Raw genomic sequence first — 22,960 nt, forward strand, 5'->3', positions numbered from 1 at the left:
TCTTCTGCTGCGACGCACACACTTTCCGGCATGCTATCGTACGAACAGAAGTTCTGTGCGCGCGATAGTTCTAGAATGCGGAGTTCTAACGCACTCAGGTTCGGGAGACTCGACATTTTCGACGTAGAAAGTGGTTGCAGACGCTCACAGCCACTTTCGTTTTCACCGGATTAGCGAGTGGAAGCGCGCGTATTACATGCGTCCTCGACAGATGGCGCGGTGTGATGCCATTGTTGAGAGACTGCCGGTTTCCTACTAGGTACCTAGACATGCAATCATCGAAAATTCGATTTAAAAAAAACTACAGCGATTTCAGCGGAGTTCTTTGACATTTGAACTTTAGAAGGTTCAAGCTTTTCACTGAACATAAAGTTTCGATAGGTTTATATTCACTTTTCGGTCCCTTTAAGCGTTTGTCTGATGCATTAAAATATGTTCATCAGTCAGTGCTTCGTGTGTGTGTCGTCCTTTTGTGTCCCCTGCACTGGGGGTTTATCGCTTTTAAAACAGGTATTGCATCCTGGGTGGAATGGGGGAACGAAGAATACTCCTTCACGTTTCGCTTTCGCTGACCTTCACTCGTCGTGGAGAATGGACCAGTGAAGGCTACGTACCCGTTTCTTTCATGTTAGTAAGCCCCCCAGTTCAAAGCGATGCTAAGTACTCTGAAATTTTTTGAAGTTGTCTACCACGAATGGATATGTACCAACCACTCCGCTTCGCTACCTTAGTTCACAAGTGAACTACCAACGGTGGCATAACAAGAGCGAGCCCAGTTGCTTCGCGGCGCAATAAAAAAAATAAATAACGAGCGGATCATAATAACACTTGATTGTAATTTTAATGAAGAAGTCAGAGCAGGACGTAGCGTACAATGACGAGAGTGCTTCAGTTTCTGTCACCCTTGCCTCCGTTTTCTTCCAGATACAGTTGTTTTCGTTGGTCCTTGATTGTCTCTTGTGATATCACTGCAGGGTGACTGCTCTTGTTGACTGCATGGGGAGAGGTGGTAAATCGACCCAGCAATGCTGCATCTTCGTCACTTGCCGGAGCACTGTCGTCGCTTGGATAAAAGAACTGGTACCTGCACACCGTACCGGCTCATTAGGCAGTTTTACCACATCGTCGTACGGAGCCAGTCGCGGTTGTGTTTGACTCAGAATCCACTGCTTGGTTCCGGTTGATATAGTTCGATTCAAGCCCCTCTATATATATTAACACAAAACGGCCTAATAGCTGTTCGAAAAGACGTTTTCACAAACTATATTTCTTTCCTCCTTGTGGACATTAAGCAAATAGATTCTGAACACAAACTTGGAATATAATGTCTGTTGCATAATTGCTATTGCTTTTGTTTGAGACCAGTGATGGGCAAAGTACCAGGAAAAGTACGTCAAGTAAAGTATCAAGTAATACTTGCTAAGGTATGTACTTTAAATACAGTAAAACATCCTGCCGGAACTAAATGCTTTACGTGCAAAGTAGCGGGAACTGTAGTTGAAGTACTGACTGAGTACCCTCAAATACAACAGGCTGTCTTCACACCATGCATTTAGCTCTGTACTGAGAGTAGAATGCGCAAACACAACCTCTTGGAGAAACCCCACACGGCTGCTGGGTAAACAGCAGAGCACAATGAGGTGTGCCGATTTAGGATTGTCAACTGGCTAAAATAGGTTGAGAGGTTTTAGGCAGAGAAGCACCACAATGGACACCGCTGCTGTGGCGGGCCGGATACTGTGTCTGATGTTTGTAGCCAGATTCACATAATGATACTTGAGGTGATTCGACGGAAAGTACAGAAAACTTTAAGTAAAGTACACAGCACTATTCGGCAGAATTGCTCCAAGTAAAGTAAAAGTACCGAGTACTTCATCACTGGGGTTTATATGTCGTGCGGATCGCAGAACAGTTGGGTAAAATTTGAACGGGAGAAACCGCTCTGGCGTCACGGGAGCACCATTTAAGGTAACACCGCATACGTGTGTAAATACTATATCGTTGTGTCAAATGTAATGGTCCATGTTCGATGAAACCTAGGTCGATGTTTTAAAGCTTTAAGGGAACTGAAAAGTCACAGGTACGACTCCCATTGGATATTGGAGATGCATAGTCGCTGCTAGCCGTAGAGAAAGAGGGTTCAATCTCAGAAATTTTATCTACTCTGTGGCCTGAGCCTCGGGTACTCGTACACAGACCTGTACATCTTACAAGTATTGTATTTAAATACTTTTTTGGTACGTAGTGTCTTAGTAGTTACTCTTCCCAGGGGCATTTTGTACTCTATATAAAGTATTTTTTTCGGTATTTTCTGCTTAGTGCTTCGTCAAATTCCTGCAGTGAGTTTCTCGCAGACTTTCAGTGATTTTTTTTTCGTCGATTTTGTCTTTGAGTGATATAACTACACCGTCCAGTAAGGTAATGTAAGCTTAGATTATGCCATGCCAGGCCGTCTACATTGCAGCATCGAGGTTACCTACACTAACAGAAGGGGGTGCTGCCGCCTCCTCTCTTTTGACACCGAAAACAACATAAGAAGCCCTCGCCGAGCATGTCAATTTTTTCTGCGTACGATATGATACTGCAATTTATCGTGTATCGCCTCGGATGGAAAGGGACGAGTGACGGAGCTCCCGCATTGAGTGACGCCACTGCTTACCATGCAGCTTAGTTTATCTTTGCAGCGGCGCGCTATGCTCGAGATGAACGGGATGGTCGATGATGATGACGGTGGTGATCATCATCGACCATCCCGTTCATCTCGAGCATAGCGCGCCGCTGCATCTTCAATTTATCCCCAACGTTATTGTTTGCAAAAGATAGCGCTCAAGTATCTTAAGCGTGTCTTCAATACCTCAGAAAAATAACTTTGGTACTCTATTTGTAAAGTATTTGGTACTCTATTTTAAATACTTTTGTGTTGGAGAATTTTGAGCCGTATTTTTAATTACAATCGGCTCTCAGTATTTGGTATCTTAAGTTGAATACATTTCTGCGGTATTTTGTACATGTCTGCTCTTACGTCACAATTTTAGTCCCAGCTTAGCCCACTTTTTTAGAAAATTGAAATTAAAAATTATGGGAACACTATGCCATGTGCATTGTGCCAACTGAGCATTTTTTGTGCAATACGGCGTGCAAACTACATTGCATGCGGTCTAAAACCAAGTAATTTGGCTACCGTAGCCACCAGCAGAGGCAACCTAGACGAGTTGAGGACATGTCACTTTTCAGGTACAGTGTAACGCCTGTGCGACGTGTCAGTTCTGTGAACGCGTGGCTGGCTGCATTGCCAAAAACTACTTCGCAATGATGCAGATTAGAGCGACATATGTGAGAAAGGGCGATGTGCTTACAGGGGCCTCCAAGTCCATTTACCCATTCTAATATTTCTTTTTTTGAGACAACAATATTTTGACGTACACGGGGAATAGATGAAACCAATAACCCCCGATGGGTCCTTGCCCTATCAGTTTATTGTGCGAGAATCGTGCACGCAGTGGTGTGCACAGCGTAACTTGCATAGCATTGTGAAGCAGCGTCTCAAGCATGCAGCCCGAAACGGAAGCCATGCTCCTCTCACGCAATACAACGACTTTCCAACTCTTTCTGGTTATACACTGTATAGCTTGTGCGTGCAATTGAATGGCTGGATTTACTCTAGTGCGCCATGTGATCATTCAAACGCAAGTATTTCTCGTTAAAGCGTCGCAAAGAATGAGGACGGCAGTATGGGGAACAACTTGCACTTTACCTCAGGTCATGAGTGTCATCTTCTTCACTGTCGTCATCAGGGGCAATGTACAGCACTTCCAAGATTATGTCACCTTCCTACAGGTAATGACACAAGCATTCCTGTGAAATATCAAGAGCACGCGTAACAGTGGAAAGTTTGTGATCGATAGGGCCCAGAACTTTAGGCCTATAAACACCTCAGTTCGATATTTTTGGGGTTGGCTGCCTTTTTACCCGCTCTATTTCAACTGTAGCCTATTTTTTTAAACATTTTACGTGCCATAACAGGCTTTCTTACCGACGAAAGTGTGAGGCTCATGCTGAATAACAACAACAACTTGATTTTGAGATGATGAATAGGAAGTTTCCCCAATGCTGATGATAATGTGGGGAATGAAATAATGAGCCCCTTCACAATAAGGTCCTAATTTGAGCACAGAGCGTTGGTGGGCAAGACTTGGCCAGGGACTAAGCGAGAGAGAAAGCGGCCGAGGGTTCTGCTGATTACGAGACGCGAAGAGTGTGGCAGAAGAATGTGCTCTAGACCTTCTAGAGCACCGCAGTGAGAGCATCTGGGAGAGTCAACTTGTCTCAAGCGGTGACACCACTGAGCTGTAAAAGCCACATCGTGTCACACTCGATGCAGCTGACTGCTGTATATTCCTTTTCGTTTGCGTGTGTTTGCCCTTTTTGTGTCTTGTTTTTTTTTTTTTTTTTTCGTTTGGTTTCCTTCGTAACCTTGGTTTGCTAGAAGGGGTTAATGTATACTGCCACGAGGCCCGGGGATGGTGCGTGATATCCCCCAGTTCCGAGGTCGATGAAGGAATTCCAACTCAGCGTGCAGGATGGAGATCGGCCAGTCGATGAACAAGAGCACGAGGACACGTTGCTTTCGTAACGAGCAACAAAAATTTACTTTTTCAACAACAACAACAACAACTTTATTTTCGACCTTGGAGAGTGGGGAGTTTCATCGCCACAGGCGATACTCTACCCCATTGCTGGATGGAATGGGGGGAATAAAATAACGAGTTATCTTAAACGTAATTAATAAAATAACGTTATATCTTTTTCAACAAAAGATATAACAGCAATCAAAATCGCACGCGACAGGAAATACGCAAGCTATCAATCAAAACAAACAAATCACGCCGCCCAAGCAGCACGCCAATATTGGTCCAATATTGGACCCATATCAGTTGCCAACATTGGCAATATTGGTCCAATACGGGCTGCCCACACTCCAAAATCTGCGCCTGCTACGTACCCGATCAAATAAGCGGTTCATTAAAGACAGGAGGTTCATAGACGGTGCGCCTTCGAGAACCGTGTCATTCATGAGGTTCACGCTCCAGCATGAAAAGTTTTAAGCGGTACATAGCGGGTTTGGTAAATCTCCAATGAGTTGAACCGCATAACTTTGCCGTTAAACCCCTATGAAGCTTCTCCTCTCATCAAGTTCTCACCAACGGAAGGAATGTGTTTGCAGTGTTCCTGTTCAGTCATGTTGTTGAGCCACCATGGTGTCGTTATACGCGTTTCAAATTTCCAGACCGCAACGAGCTTATGCGGAAAGGCTCCGGTACGTACCTGAACCTTTTGCTACTCTTTATTCATATTCTTTGTCACAGGGACCAAAGAAAAAGATGTGGTCTTCGTTGATTCCCAGTCTGCAACGTGCTCACGACGAAAGGCATCGGTATGTACCTGAATCTTTTTTACTCCTTACTCGCTACACGGTCACCATTCATATCCTTTGTCATAGGGGTCCAGGGAAACGATTCAGCCTCCGTTGGGTGTTTGGGTTAGCCTTAGGCAATTTTGTTATACAGAAAAAAATATGGCAGGTTGGAGGGCAAATAATGGGTGAACGTGGAACTCTTTGGATCTATGAGAGGAGAGTTTGTTGATGTTACACTGTTTCTCGTTTACGAATAGAAAAACTCAACGTTCGCTTCATCGTTCGTTCAGCGAGGTTCAATATACACTTTCTTCGTTAGCTGGTTGCTTGAGGTTTATGTCATATACGCACACATTGTTTCATTGCTTGCTATGAGACTGTGCTTTGAAAATAAATGCTTCAAAAGATTCGTTTACTTGGCCTTTTTTGTGTGGGCAGAAGTAGTTTTCATTTTTCGTTGGAAACTCCCAGGTCCGCGTGATTGCTGCTGTGCCAAATGACATACAGAGATAACTCGAGGGCACAAGTGAGTGCGGAATTCTACCTTGCTGACTGGTGTTTTTCTTTTTCTCGAACCACACTTATTTTTAAATCTTGTTCTTTGTTGCAGAGTTGAAGAGACGCGGGAATCGAGCATAATGTAACATGTCTAATGGTTTGCCATGCTTACATTAAACTTTGCAGGTCCCTTAAAGCGGGGCAACTTTGAAGCGCTTGGGTTGTGTTCTGATGTGATATTTCGTCAGCAGGTATTCCGGCAGTCCGGCTTGGCCTTTCGTGTGAATGTCCACAGTGAAAAGCGCACCGCACTCTGCCTATCTCTTATATGTGGTGTTGGGGAAACGAACGATGTTTATATGTATGTGCTGTCTTCACCGCTAACGTAAAGACAGAACGTTTCATATGTGCTTTCAGTGTCTGGGGTTCGGTCTGTGAACCACTTACATAAACTTCCTTTGGCTCGTATCGTTCCCACGGAGAGTGTCCGTTTACTTCCCTTCTCCATCTTTCTCTCTCTATGTTTAGTTGTAGTTGCAATAAAGAAGTCAACCTGTGTGTGAGCGTGTAGTCCGTCTCCAAACGACGTATCCGCGGATGGCACCCTTACTGCTTGCCTCTTCCCGGCGCATTTAGCCCTTTAGAGCTACATGTGGCAACGCGTTCGGTTCCGTGCAAGACTCTATCGACACTCAAGTTCACGCTGTGATATCGACAAATCAACAGGAAAGAGTGCTTGACATATGTATTTCTTTATCCGCCCGTTTTCCCACTCCAACCGTTCCAACCCAGGAGTGTTGGATAACCGCGGTAAAGTGTATTTAAAATAGGTATACATTCTTTTGAATGTGGCTGTATTTGTTGGAATTCCATGCACAGATAACGCAACACTGCAAAATAAAGTGAATTTGGTTTGTATATTGTGTACATTTTTGTCAGTCGTGCGGGCAACCTTCCTTGGTAGACGGGTAAAGTGGGGGAAAGGTGGTACATTGCATGGGAGAGGATGTGAAAGAGCGCGAGGGAAAATGGGAACTCCTGGGAACCGCCTGAAGTTGAGCACTATGCACGCGGTTCGACGCCGCGTAGAAACCTTCTAATTCTGTGGCGACAATTTTGCAATTTTGTCACTCCTGAATAAGCGGTAGAAAATTGTTGGTTCTTGCTCATTACAGGGTCTCCTGTGCTTGTCGTCCTCTCTCTCTTCCCTGTCTCCAGTATTTGGTGAGATCGTTAAATATTGTTTGCATTGTTATTAGTGCATCCTACTTTTCTGCTTCTTGGCTCCACACAAAACTGACATATGCTTATGTACCCAAAGGCGTTAATGAACCTTGTGCTATGCACTTCGAACACATCCTTTTTAAACTGGTGAGGTAGGGTATATACGGACTAACTGGTACAGACTGGACTAACGTAATAATCATAGATTGAGAAGTTACCCGTCAAAAAGAACTAGTTACAAGTTAAGTTACGGTGTGAAAAATGTAACTAAGTTAATAACGAAGTTCTTCAGCCTGAAATGTAACTCGCAGTTACTGAGTTACTTAAAAAAAGAACGAGTTACTTCCTAGTTACTTCGGACACAAAATAGCATTACGCATGTGCAGCGCGCGTGAGCAGTTGAGTTAGACCTTGAGTTGCCTGCAGCGGAGTGCGATACGCTTAGATCGTTTTCGTTTATGTCCAACAATGCACCTCTCCCTGTTTTTAAACAAATGACGTCATAGTGTTCGACAGCGCCACAAATTTGGTAGAATTGAACTACTCTTGAAGCTAGAGGTGAACAAGGTCGCGCCCGAAAGCCACGGTCGGGGATGACGATATGGTCCCTTAAAGGGACGCGACCCTCGGTCCTGCTTTTCTTTCAATGGGAGGCAACGAACAAGTGCCCGTTCGTGGAACCCAGCGCTCTCCTTCCGATTTCTTTCTGTTTCAGTCTCTCTACCAATGTCATGATGACGTTTCTCTAGTAGAGGTCTATTCGAACGCTTTGCATCTTACTCCCTGGGGGCGCACAATGGTTCAGCTTCATTTCAATGGTAGCGGTTCTTACTTCCTGAAAAAAAAATACTGTGCTTTGATTGAATATCACGTTTTATGGCAAAAAATGCCATGAAGGAACGGGAGAGAAAGCAAGACAATATGTGGACGTGAGTGAAAAGCGAGTTAAAAGTAACTTGGAAGTTAACTTAGGTTGCTTTGGCAAAGTTACCTGAAAAAAGAACGAGTTCCCCTGAAAGCTACCACGGCGCAGAAGTACCGAGTTAAGTCACAAGTTACCAAAAAAAGGAACTTAGTTACAGTAACGAGTTACCTCGAACTCTTGTAATAATTAAGTGGTCTATGGACCCCACCAAGATATTGTTGTGTGGCATCAAGGTCTTGTATGTCCAGCAAACTTTAATCACTGTAATGGAATAGAATGTGCCGTGCCAGTGTACCAAAATCATCAGCGGACTTGACCGACAATAAAGAGGTACTGCTGCATTCATGTATTCTCGCTTCTGCCATATCTCGCCCTTTAATTTGGAACGATGAGGACGAAGGTCGGGGTTAACAGCTAGGAATGTTAAACGACTAGTTGCGCACTTTTGAGCAACGTTTTGACACAAACCAATAAGAAATATCCGACGACTCTGAAACATACTCACCAGCCCTGAAAGCACTTTGGCAGCATCATTGTGCTTCATTTGTCTGAGATCTGTGTTATTAGCTGAAAGAATTGCGTCCCCAACGAAAAGCTTCCCACTTCTCCATGCTGGCATATTCGGCAGGATTTCAGAAACGACAATGGGAACCCCATGCTCAAGTCCTCCCTAGGATATGATAAAATGAAACATTTTAACGAGACTAGCATCTTGTTTTAGACACATCACACACCCAGTTTTTATATTCTACTAGATATTAGAATTTCCTAAAGCATGAGTTTGACGACCTCGAAGACGCTGCAATATATTGCAGATCTGACTTTCAGCAAAAACTTGGCACACTTAGGCGATGTTTTCGACATTAGTTTATCATCCTACATACATTCTTGACTCTCGAATGCAGTTAGTGATGTCCTGGGAAAATCTAACCAAGAACTTGATCACAGCCTGAAGTTGAACCGTGGAAAATTTAATGCCCTTAGTATAGATACGGTTGACAGCAAAAAATTCTCTGTACTAAGAATGCGCATCACTGGAGCAGATGAAGGACGGCGCAATGACAAACCCCGTTGCCGTGAGCCTCGTGCAGAAACATTGCACTGCAAGCAGCAGCGGCGGCCCCGCTCGGTACTCAAACTCAACTTGTGCACGCCGACGTTTACAGTCGACTTCAGCGGCAACTGGTGAGCGCTTTGCATTGCGATGGTCTTCATACGTGGTCCAAACTTCCCTGAAAAGACACCGCCTGCATAGGTGTTGTGCGACCCAACGCTCGCATTGACATGGGCGCTTTTCGGCCACATCTGTCTTCCGCTGACGGGGAGTATCGAGAAATACAACAGGTAAGAATTAAGACCATGTTCAAAGGCCGGCACAGCCTAAAGTCTGCACCGAATAGAGCACGCGAGACGACCTGTACTCACGAAACTTGGTGTGATTTATGTCTCACACTACAGGGTGTTACTTTATTAAGCTCCCCCCAATTTTCAAAACAAGACCAACTGAATTAGGACACTTTCAATTCGGTCAGCTTACCCAGTTTGGTGGCCATTAGAAGCAAAGTTACTTATACAGTGAGGTAACTAATTAACGGATATTTAATTCATCTTTTAATTAGACGCTTTCAGGGAAATGCGAGATAGCAGAATAGGAGGCAGTCATTATTTGAAGCGACTGTTTCTTCTAAAATCGTAAAACGCGCGTTTAAAACAAGCGAGGGAGAGAATGGGCGTCGCGAATCAGGGGCCGCCTCCATATCCACCTAGTGTGACGCGACGCAACTACACCGAGGCTTCAAACGTGTGTTAAAGTAGCACAGAAGTCGTTTTTAATACCCTCTTTTCTTCCTATCAAACTATTAAGTAGGCCAGTAAGACGCACCATGCGAAGTAATTCACACCACAGTCATAATTATCGCAGAAATTGAATTTCAAATACGCCGCAAAAAGCGATCGTGCGCAACAGTGGTGAAGAGCAGTACCAGCCTGTGATCTGGCCTGGAACCTCGCGCTGACGCTATAAGGAGAACGCTCGCTGATTGGTCTACAGAAATGTTGTCTGCTACTCCGCTGTCGTCTTCTACTCGGCTGTTCGGGGTTCTGAAAAAGCCTTTCTCCTGGCTCGGTAATCATTCGGCCGCTCCCTCTATCCCCAATTCTTCGGGAGAACTGGCAAAACTGGTTTACGGCGGCTAAGGCCATCGCGATTATATCAAACAAGGTGGAGAGTACGCATCCCGATACTGGGGTCCCCCCTCCCACTCGACAACCAGCGTGATGCGACGCGACTACACGGAAACTCCAAATGTGCGTAAACGTAATGCTATCGCGATTATAACAAACGAGGTGGAGAGTACGCATTCCGATAGTGGGGTCCCCTCGCAATCGACAACCAGCTTGATGCGACGCGACTACACGGAAATCCCAAATGTGCGTAAAAGAAATGCTATCGCGATTATAACAAACGAGGTGGAGAGTACGCATTCCGATAGTGGGGTCCCCTCGCAATCGACAACCAGCGTGATGCGACGCGACTACACGGAAATCCCAAATGTGCGTAAAAGAAATGCTATCGCGATTATAACAAACGAGGTGGAGAGTACGCATTCCGATAGTGGGGTCCCCTCGCAATCGACAACCAGCGTGATGCGACGCGACTACACGGAAATCCCAAATGTGCGTAAAAGAAATGCTATCGCGATTATAACAAACGAGGTGGAGAGTACGCATTCCGATAGTGGGGTCCCCTCGCAATCGACAACCAGCTTGATGCGACGCGACTACACGGAAATCCCACATGTGCGTAAAAGAAATGCTATCGCGATTATAACAAACGAGGTGGAGAGTACGCATTCCGATAGTGGGGTCCCCTCGCAATCGACAACCAGCTTGATGCGACGCGACTACACGGAAATCCCAAATGTGCGTAAAAGAAATGCTATCGCGATTATAACAAACGAGGTGGAGAGTACGCATTCCGATAGTGGGGTCCCCTCGCAATCGACAACCAGCGTGATGCGACGCGACTACACGGAAATCCCAAATGTGCGTAAAAGAAATGCTATCGCGATTATAACAAACGAGGTGGAGAGTACGCATTCCGATAGTGGGGTCCCCTCGCAATCGACAACCAGCGTGATGCGACGCGACTACACGGAAATCCCACATGTGCGTAAAAGAAATGCTATCGCGATTATAACAAACGAGGTGGAGAGTACGCATTCCGATAGTGGGGTCCCCTCGCAATCGACAACCAGCTTGATGCGACGCGACTACACGGAAATCCCAAATGTGCGTAAAAGAAAATCTATCGCGATTATAACAAACGAGGTGGAGAGTACGCATTCCGATAGTGGGGTCCCCTCGCAATCGACAACCAGCGTGATGCGACGCGACTACACGGAAATCCCAAATGTGCGTAAAAGAAATGCTATCGCGATTATAACAAACGAGGTGGAGAGTACGCATTCCGATAGTGGGGTCCCCTCGCAATCGACAACCAGCTTGATGCGACGCGACTACACGGAAATCCCAAATGTCCGTAAAAGAAATGCTATCGCGATTATAACAAACGAGGTGGAGAGTACGCATTCCGATAGTGGGGTCCCCTCGCAATCGACAACCAGCTTGATGCGACGCGACTACACGGAAATCCCAAATGTGCGTAAAGAAATGCTATCGCGATTATAACAAACGAGGTGGAGAGTACGCATTCCGATAGTGGGGTCCCCTGGCAATAGACAACCAGCTTGATGCGACGCGACTACACGGAAATCCCAAATGTGCGTAAAAGAAATGCTATCGCGATTATAACAAACGAGGTGGAGAGTACGCATTCCGATAGTGGGGTCCCCTCGCAATCGACAACCAGCTTGATGCGACGCGACTACACGGAAATCCCAAATGTGCGTAAAAGAAATCCTATCGCGATTATAACAAACGAGGTGGAGAGTACGCATTCCGATAGTGGGGTCCCCTCGCAATCGACAACCAGCGTGATGCGACGCGACTACACGGAAATCCCAAATGTGCGTAAAAGAAATGCTATCGCGATTATAACAAACGAGGTGGAGAGTACGCATTCCGATAGTGGGGTCCCCTCGCAATCGACAACCAGCTTGATGCGACGCGACTACACGGAAATCCCAAATGTGCGTAAAAGAAATGCTATCGCGATTATAACAAACGAGGTGGAGAGTACGCATTCCGATAGTGGGGTCCCCTCGCAATCGACAACCAGCGTGATGCGACGCGACTACACGGAAATCCCAAATGTGCGTAAAAGAAATGCTATCGCGATTATAACAAACGAGGTGGAGAGTACGCATTCCGATAGTGGGGTCCCCTCGCAATCGACAACCAGCGTGATGCCACGCGACTACACGGAAATCCCAAATGTGCGTAAAAGAAATGCTATCGCGATTATAACAAACGAGGTGGAGAGTACGCATTCCGATAGTGGGGTCCCCTCGCAATCGACAACCAGCGTGATGCGACGCGACTACACGGAAATCCCAAATGTGCGTAAAAGAAATGCTATCGCGATTATAACAAACGAGGTGGAGAGTACGCATTCCGATAGTGGGGTCCCCTCGCAATCGACAACCAGCGTGATGCGACGCGACTACACGGAAATCCCAAATGTGCGTAAAAGAAATGCTATCGCGATTATAACAAACGAGGTGGAGAGTACGCATTCCGATAGTGGGGTCCCCTCCCAATCGACAACCAGCGTGATCCGACGCGACTACACGGAAATCCCAAATGTGCGTAAAAGAAATGCTATCGCGATTATAACAAACGAGGTGGAGAGTACGCATTCCGATAGTGGGGTCCCCTCGCAATCGACAACCAGCGTGATGCGACGCGACTACACGGAAATCCCAAATGTGCGTAAAAGAAATGCTATCGCGATTATAACAAACGAGGTGGAGAGTACGCATTCCGATAGTGGGGTCCCCTCCCAATCGACAACCAGCGTGATGCGACGCGACTACACGGAAATCCCAAATGTGCGTAAAAGAAATGCTATCGCGATTATAACAAACGAGGTGGAGAGTACGCATTCCGATAGTGGGGTCCCCTCCCAATCGACAACCAGCGTGATGCGACGCGACTACACGGAAATCCCAAATGTGCGTAAAAGAAATGCTATCGCGATTATAACAAACGAGGTGGAGAGTACGCATTCCGATAGTGGGGTCCCCTCCCAATCGACAACCAGCGTGATGCGACGCGACCACACGGAAATCCCAAATGTGCGTAAAAGAAATGCTATCGCGATTATAACAAACGAGGTGGAGAGTACGCATTCCGATAGTGGGGTCCCCTCGCAATCGACAACCAGCGTGATGCGACGCGACTACACGGAAATCCCAAATGTGCGTAAAAGAAATGCTATCGCGATTATAACAAACGAGGTGGAGAGTACGCATTCCGATAGTGGGGTCCCCTCGCAATCGACAACCAGCGTGATGCGACGCGACTACACGGAAATCCCAAATGTGCGTAAAAGAAATGCTATCGCGATTATAACAAACGAGGCGGAGAGTACGCATTCCGATAGTGGGGTCCCCTCGCAATCGACAACCAGCGTGATGCGACGCGACTACACGGAAATCCCAAATGTGCGTAAAAGAAATGCTATCGCGATTATAACAAACGAGGTGGAGAGTACGCATTCCGATAGTGGGGTCCCCTCGCAATCGACAACCAGCGTGATGCGACGCGACTACACGGAAATCCCAAATGTGCGTAAAAGAAATGCTATCGCGATTATAACAAACGAGGTGGAGAGTACGCATTCCGATAGTGGGGTCCCCTCGCAATCGACAACCAGCGTGATGCGACGCGACTACACGGAAATCCCAAATGTGCGTAAAAGAAATGCTATCGCGATTACAACAAACGAGGCGGAGAGTACGCATTCCGATAGTGGGGTCCCCTCGCAATCGACAACCAGCGTGATGCGACGCGACTACACGGAAATCCCAAATGTGCGTAAAAGAAATGCTATCGCGATTATAACAAACGAGGTGGAGAGTACGCATTCCGATAGTGGGGTCCCCTCGCAATCGACAACCAGCGTGATGCGACGCGACTACACGGAAATCCCAAATGTGCGTAAAAGAAATGCTATCGCGATTATAACAAACGAGGTGGAGAGTACGCATTCCGATAGTGGGGTCCCCTCCCAATCGACAACCAGCGTGATGCGACGCGACTACACGGAAATCCCAAATGTGCGTAAAAGAAATGCTATCGCGATTATAACAAACGAGGTGGAGAGTACGCATTCCGATAGTGGGGTCCCCTCGCAATCGACAACCAGCGTGATCCGACGCGACTACACGGAAATCCCAAATGTGCGTAAAAGAAATGCTATCGCGATTATAACAAACGAGGTGGAGAGTACGCATTCCGATAGTGGGGTCCCCTCCCAATCGACAACCAGCGTGATGCGACGCGACTACACGGAAATCCCAAATGTGCGTAAAAGAAATGCTATCGCGATTATAACAAACGAGGTGGAGAGTACGCATTCCGATAGTGGGGTCCCCTCGCAATCGACAACCAGCGTGATGCGACGCGACTACACGGAAATCCCAAATGTGCGTAAAAGAAATGCTATCGCGATTATAACAAACGAGGTGGAGAGTACGCATTCCGATAGTGGGGTCCCCTCGCAATCGACAACCAGCGTGATGCGACGCGACTACACGGAAATCCCAAATGTGCGTAAAAGAAATGCTATCGCGATTATAACAAACGAGGTGGAGAGTACGCATTCCGATAGTGGGGTCCCCTCGCAATCGACAACCAGCGTGATGCGACGCGACTACACGGAAATCCCAAATGTGCGTAAAAGAAATGCTATCGCGATTATAACAAACGAGGTGGAGAGTACGCATTCCGATAGTGGGGTCCCCTCGCAATCGACAACCAGCGTGATGCGACGCGACTACACGGAAATCCCAAATGTGCGTAAAAGAAATGCTATCGCGATTATAACAAACGAGGTGGAGAGTACGCATTCCGATAGTGGGGTCCCCTCGCAATCGACAACCAGCGTGATGCGACGCGACTACACGGAAATCCCAAATGTGCGTAAAAGAAATGCTATCGCGATTATAACAAACGAGGTGGAGAGTACGCATTCCGATAGTGGGGTCCCCTCGCAATCGACAACCAGCGTGATGCGACGCGACTACACGGAAATCCCAAATGTGCGTAAAAGAAATGCTATCGCGATTATAACAAACGAGGTGGAGAGTACGCATTCCGATAGTGGGGTCCCCTCGCAATCGACAACCAGCGTGATGCGACGCGACTACACGGAAATCCCAAATGTGCGTAAAAGAAATGCTATCGCGATTATAACAAACGAGGTGGAGAGTACGCATTCCGATAGTGGGGTCCCCTCGCAATCGACAACCAGCGTGATGCGACGCGACTACACGGAAATCCCAAATGTGCGTAAAAGAAATGCTATCGCGATTATAACAAACGAGGTGGAGAGTACGCATTCCGATAGTGGGGTCCCCTCGCAATCGACAACCAGCGTGATGCGACGCGACTACACGGAAATCCCAAATGTGCGTAAAAGAAATGCTATCGCGATTATAACAAACGAGGTGGAGAGTACGCATTCCGATAGTGGGGTCCCCTCGCAATCGACAACCAGCGTGATGCGACGCGACTACACGGAAATCCCAAATGTGCGTAAAAGAAATGCTATCGCGATTATAACAAACGAGGTGGAGAGTACGCATTCCGATAGTGGGGTCCCCTCCCAATCGACAACCAGCGTGATGCGACGCGACTACACGGAAATCCCAAATGTGCGTAAAAGAAATGCTATCGCGATTATAACAAACGAGGTGGAGAGTACGCATTCCGATAGTGGGGTCCCCTCGCAATCGACAACCAGCGTGATGCGACGCGACTACACGGAAATCCCAAATGTGCGTAAAAGAAATGCTATCGCGATTATAACAAACGAGGTGGAGAGTACGCATTCCGATAGTGGGGTCCCCTCGCAATCGACAACCAGCGTGATGCGACGCGACTACACGGAAATCCCAAATGTGCGTAAAAGAAATGCTATCGCGATTATAACAAACGAGGTGGAGAGTACGCATTCCGATAGTGGGGTCCCCTCGCAATCGACAACCAGCGTGATGCGACGCGACTACACGGAAATCCCAAATGTGCGTAAAAGAAATGCTATCGCGATTATAACAAACGAGGTGGAGAGTACGCATTCCGATAGTGGGGTCCCCTCGCAATCGACAACCAGCGTGATGCGACGCGACTACACGGAAATCCCAAATGTGCGTAAAAGAAATGCTATCGCGATTATAACAAACGAGGTGGAGAGTACGCATTCCGATAGTGGGGTCCCCTCGCAATCGACAACCAGCGTGATGCGACGCGACTACACGGAAATCCCAAATGTGCGTAAAAGAAATGCTATCGCGATTATAACAAACGAGGTGGAGAGTACGCATTCCGATAGTGGGGTCCCCTCGCAATCGACAACCAGCGTGATGCGACGCGACTACACGGAAATCCCAAATGTGCGTAAAAGAAATGCTATCGCGATTATAACAAACGAGGTGGAGAGTACGCATTCCGATAGTGGGGTCCCCTCGCAATCGACAACCAGCGTGATGCGACGCGACTACACGGAAATCCCAAATGTGCGTAAAAGAAATGCTATCGCGATTATAACAAACGAGGTGGAGAGTACGCATTCCGATAGTGGGGTCCCCTCGCAATCGACAACCAGCGTGATGCGACGCGACTACACGGAAATCCCAAATGTGCGTAAAAGAAATGCTATCGCGATTATAACAAACGAGGTGGAGAGTACGCATTCCGATAGTGGGGTCCCCTCCCAATCGACAACCAGCGTGATGCGACGCGACTACACGGAAATCCCAAATGTGCGTAAAAGAAATGCTATCGCGATTATAACAAACGAGGTGGAGAGTACGCATTCCGATAGTGGGGTCCCCTCCCAATCGACAACCAGCGTGATGCGACGCGACTACACGGAAATCCCAAATGTGCGTAAAAGAAATGCTATCGCGATTATAACAAACGAGGTGGAGAGTACGCATTCCGATAGTGGGGTCCCCTCCCAATCGACAACCAGCGTGATGCGACGCGACCTACACGGAAATCCCAAATGTGCGTAAAAGAAATGCTATCGCGATTATAACAAACGAGGTGGAGAGTACGCATTCCGATAGTGGGGTCCCCTCGCAATCGACAACCAGCGTGATGCGACGCGACTACACGGAAATCCCAAATGTGCGTAAAAGAAATGCTATCGCGATTATAACAAACGAGGTGGAGAGTACGCATTCCGATAGTGGGGTCCCCTCGCAATCGACAACCAGCGTGATGCGACGCGACTACACGGAAATCCCAAATGTGCGTAAAAGAAATGCTATCGCGATTATAACAAACGAGGCGGAGAGTACGCATTCGATAGTGGGGTCCCCTCGCAATCGACAACCAGCGTGATGCGACGCGACTACACGGAAATCCCAAATGTGCGTAAAAGAAATGCTATCGCGATTATAACAAACGAGGTGGAGAGTACGCATTCCGATAGTGGGGTCCCCTCGCAATCGACAACCAGCGTGATGCGACGCGACTACACGGAAATCCCAAATGTGCGTAAAAGAAATGCTATCGCGATTATAACAAACGAGGTGGAGAGTACGCATTCCGATAGTGGGGTCCCCTCGCAATCGACAACCAGCGTGATGCGACGCGACTACACGGAAATCCCAAATGTGCGTAAAAGAAATGCTATCGCGATTATAACAAACGAGGCGGAGAGTACGCATTCCGATAGTGGGGTCCCCTCGCAATCGACAACCAGCGTGATGCGACGCGACTACACGGAAATCCCAAATGTGCGTAAAAGAAATGCTATCGCGATTATAACAAACGAGGTGGAGAGTACGCATTCCGATAGTGGGGTCCCCTCGCAATCGACAACCAGCGTGATGCGACGCGACTACACGGAAATCCCAAATGTGCGTAAAAGAAATGCTATCGCGATTATAACAAACGAGGTGGAGAGTACGCATTCCGATAGTGGGGTCCCCTCGCAATCGACAACCAGCGTGATGCGACGCGACTACACGGAAATCCCAAATGTGCGTAAAAGAAATGCTATCGCGATTATAACAAACGAGGTGGAGAGTACGCATTCCGATAGTGGGGTCCCCTCGCAATCGACAACCAGCGTGATGCGACGCGACTACACGGAAATCCCAAATGTGCGTAAAAGAAATGCTATCGCGATTATAACAAACGAGGTGGAGAGTACGCATTCCGATAGTGGGGTCCCCTCGCAATCGACAACCAGCGTGATGCGACGCGACTACACGGAAATCCCAAATGTGCGTAAAAGAAATGCTATCGCGATTATAACAAACGAGGTGGAGAGTACGCATTCCGATAGTGGGGTCCCCTCGCAATCGACAACCAGCGTGATGCGACGCGACTACACGGAAATCCCAAATGTGCGTAAAAGAAATGCTATCGCGATTATAACAAACGAGGTGGAGAGTACGCATTCCGATAGTGGGGTCCCCTCGCAATCGACAACCAGCGTGATGCGACGCGACTACACGGAAATCCCAAATGTGCGTAAAAGAAATGCTATCGCGATTATAACAAACGAGGTGGAGAGTACGCATTCCGATAGTGGGGTCCCCTCGCAATCGACAACCAGCGTGATGCGACGCGACTACACGGAAATCCCAAATGTGCGTAAAAGAAATGCTATCGCGATTATAACAAACGAGGTGGAGAGTACGCATTCCGATAGTGGGGTCCCCTCGCAATCGACAACCAGCGTGATGCGACGCGACTACACGGAAATCCCAAATGTGCGTAAAAGAAATGCTATCGCGATTATAACAAACGAGGTGGAGAGTACGCATTCCGATAGTGGGGTCCCCTCGCAATCGACAACCAGCGTGATGCGACGCGACTACACGGAAATCCCAAATGTGCGTAAAAGAAATGCTATCGCGATTATAACAAACGAGGTGGAGAGTACGCATTCCGATAGTGGGGTCCCCTCGCAATCGACAACCAGCGTGATGCGACGCGACTACACGGAAATCCCAAATGTGCGTAAAAGAAATGCTATCGCGATTATAACAAACGAGGTGGAGAGTACGCATTCCGATAGTGGGGTCCCCTCGCAATCGACAACCAGCGTGATGCGACGCGACTACACGGAAATCCCAAATGTGCGTAAAAGAAATGCTATCGCGATTATAACAAACGAGGTGGAGAGTACGCATTCCGATAGTGGGGTCCCCTCGCAATCGACAACCAGCGTGATGCGACGCGACTACACGGAAATCCCAAATGTGCGTAAAAGAAATGCTATCGCGATTATAACAAACGAGGTGGAGAGTACGCATTCCGATAGTGGGGTCCCCTCGCAATCGACAACCAGCGTGATGCGACGCGACTACACGGAAATCCCAAATGTGCGTAAAAGAAATGCTATCGCGATTATAACAAACGAGGTGGAGAGTACGCATTCCGATAGTGGGGTCCCCTCGCAATCGACAACCAGCGTGATGCGACGCGACTACACGGAAATCCCAAATGTGCGTAAAAGAAATGCTATCGCGATTATAACAAACGAGGTGGAGAGTACGCATTCCGATAGTGGGGTCCCCTCGCAATCGACAACCAGCTTGATGCGACGCGACTACACGGAAATCCCAAATGTGCGTAAAAGAAATGCTATCGCGATTATAACAAACGAGGTGGAGAGTACGCATTCCGATAGTGGGGTCCCCTCGCAATCGACAACCAGCGTGATGCGACGCGACTACACGGAAATCCCAAATGTGCGTAAAAGAAATGCTATCGCGATTATAACAAACGAGGTGGAGAGTACGCATTCCGATAGTGGGGTCCCCTCGCAATCGACAACCAGCGTGATGCGACGCGACTACACGGAAATCCCAAATGTGCGTAAAAGAAATGCTATCGCGATTATAACAAACGAGGTGGAGAGTACGCATTCCGATAGTGGGGTCCCCTCGCAATCGACAACCAGCTTGATGCGACGCGACTACACGGAAATCCCAAATGTGCGTAAAAGAAATGCTATCGCGATTATAACAAACGAGGTGGAGAGTACGCATTCCGATAGTGGGGTCCCCTCGCAATCGACAACCAGCGTGATGCGACGCGACTACACGGAAATCCCAAATGTGCGTAAAAGAAATGCTATCGCGATTATAACAAACGAGGTGGAGAGTACGCATTCCGATAGTGGGGTCCCCTCGCAATCGACAACCAGCGTGATGCGACGCGACTACACGGAAATCCCAAATGTGCGTAAAAGAAATGCTATCGCGATTATAACAAACGAGGTGGAGAGTACGCATTCCGATAGTGGGGTCCCCTCGCAATCGACAACCAGCGTGATGCGACGCGACTACACGGAAATCCCAAATGTGCGTAAAAGAAATGCTATCGCGATTATAACAAACGAGGTGGAGAGTACGCATTCCGATAGTGGGGTCCCCTCGCAATCGACAACCAGCGTGATGCGACGCGACTACACGGAAATCCCAAATGTGCGTAAAAGAAATGCTATCGCGATTATAACAAACGAGGTGGAGAGTACGCATTCCGATAGTGGGGTCCCCTCGCAATCGACAACCAGCTTGATGCGACGCGACTACACGAAATCCCAAATGTGCGTAAAAGAAATGCTATCGCGATTATAACAAACGAGGTGGAGAGTACGCATTCCGATAGTGGGGTCCCCTCGCAATCGACAACCAGCTTGATGCGACGCGACTACACGGAAATCCCAAATGTGCGTAAAAGAAATGCTATCGCGATTATAACAAACGAGGTGGAGAGTACGCATTCCGATAGTGGGGTCCCCTCGCAATCGACAACCAGCGTGATGCGACGCGACTACACGGAAATCCCAAATGTGCGTAAAAGAAATGCTATCGCGATTATAACAAACGAGGTGGAGAGTACGCATTCCGATAGTGGGGTCCCCTCGCAATCGACAACCAGCGTGATGCGACGCGACTACACGGAAATCCCAAATGTGCGTAAAAGAAATGCTATCGCGATTATAACAAACGAGGTGGAGAGTACGCATTCCGATAGTGGGGTCCCCTCGCAATCGACAACCAGCGTGATGCGACGCGACTACACGGAAATCCCAAATGTGCGTAAAAGAATGCTATCGCGATTATAACAAACGAGGTGGAGAGTACGCATTCCGATAGTGGGGTCCCCTCGCAATCGACAACCAGCGTGATGCGACGCGACTACACGGAAATCCCAAATGTGCGTAAAAGAAATGCTATCGCGATTATAACAAACGAGGTGGAGAGTACGCATTCCGATAGTGGGGTCCCCTCGCAATCGACAACCAGCGTGATGCGACGCGACTACACGGAAATCCCAAATGTGCGTAAAAGAAATGCTATCGCGATTATAACAAACGAGGTGGAGAGTACGCATTCCGATAGTGGGGTCCCCTCGCATCGACAACCAGCGTGATGCGACGCGACTACACGGAAATCCCAAATGTGCGTAAAAGAAATGCTATCGCGATTATAACAAACGAGGTGGAGAGTACGCATTCCGATAGTGGGGTCCCCTCGCAATCGACAACCAGCTTGATGCGACGCGACTACACGGAAATCCCAAATGTGCGTAAAAGAAATGCATCGCGATTATAACAAACGAGGTGGAGAGTACGCATTCCGATAGTGGGGTCCCCTCGCAATCGACAACCAGCGTGATGCGACGCGACTACACGGAAATCCCAAATGTGCGTAAAAGAAATGCTATCGCGATTATAACAAACGAGGTGGAGAGTACGCATTCGATAGTGGGGTCCCTCGCAATCGACAAACAGCGTGATGCGACGCGACTACACGGAATCCCAAATGTGCGTAAAAGAAATGCTATCGCGATTATAACAAACGAGGTGGAGAGTACGCATTCCGATAGTGGGGTCCCCTCGCAATCGACAACCAGCGTGATGCGACGCGACTACACGGAAATCCCAAATGTGCGTAAAAGAAATGCTATCGCGATTATAACAAACGAGGTGGAGAGTACGCATTCCGATAGTGGGGTCCCCTCGCCAATCGACAACCAGCGTGATGCGACGCGACTACACGGAAATCCCAAATGTGCGTAAAAGAAATGCTATCGCGATTATAACAAACGAGGTGGAGAGTACGCATCCGATAGTGGGGACCCCTCGCAATCGACAACCAGCGTGATGCGACGCGACTAACGGAAATCCCAAATGTGCGTAAAAGAAATGCTATCGCGATTATAACAAACGAGGTGGAGAGTACGCATTCCGATAGTGGGGTCCCCTCCCAATCGACAACCAGCGTGATGCGACGCGAACTACACGGAAATCCCAAATGTGCGTAAAAGAAATGCTATCGCGATTATAACAAACGAGGTGGAGAGTACGCATTCCGATAGTGGGGTCCCCTCGCAATCGACAACCAGCGTGATGCGACGCGACTACACGGAAATCCCAAATGTGCGTAAAAGAAATGCTATCGCGATTATAACAAACGAGGTGGAGAGTACGCATTCCGATAGTGGGGTCCCCTCGCAATCGACAACCAGCGTGATGCACGCGACTACACGGAAATCCCAAATGTGCGTAAAAGAAATGCTATCGCGATTATAACAAACGAGGTGGAGAGTACGCATTCCGATAGTGGGGTCCCCTCCAATCGACAACCAGCGTGATGCGACGCGACTACACGGAAATCCCAAATGTGCGTAAAAGAAATGCTATCGCGATTATAACAAACGAGGTGGAGAGTACGCAT

At 47.8% G+C, this 22,960-nt stretch overlaps 1 protein-coding gene across 1 annotated transcript in view; it reads right to left on the reverse strand.

Annotated features, from left to right (window-relative positions):
* Positions 1-822: 822 nt before the first annotated feature.
* LOC135371559 (Golgi-associated PDZ and coiled-coil motif-containing protein-like) overlaps positions 823-22,960 on the reverse strand; it is a 159,793-nt gene continuing 137,655 nt past the window's right edge. Inside the window, exons 5-7 of the mRNA XM_064605550.1 lie at positions 8,569-8,733; positions 3,755-3,831; positions 823-1,084 (exon numbers count right to left, since the gene is read on the reverse strand). Coding sequence (XP_064461620.1) covers positions 889-1,084; positions 3,755-3,831; positions 8,569-8,733 — 438 coding nt within the window. The 3' untranslated portion in view covers positions 823-888. The remainder of the gene's footprint in view (positions 1,085-3,754; positions 3,832-8,568; positions 8,734-22,960) is intronic.

Source organism: Ornithodoros turicata, unplaced genomic scaffold (assembly GCF_037126465.1).
Source record: "Ornithodoros turicata isolate Travis unplaced genomic scaffold, ASM3712646v1 Chromosome111, whole genome shotgun sequence".
Classification (NCBI taxonomy): Eukaryota; Metazoa; Arthropoda; class Arachnida; order Ixodida; family Argasidae; genus Ornithodoros; species Ornithodoros turicata.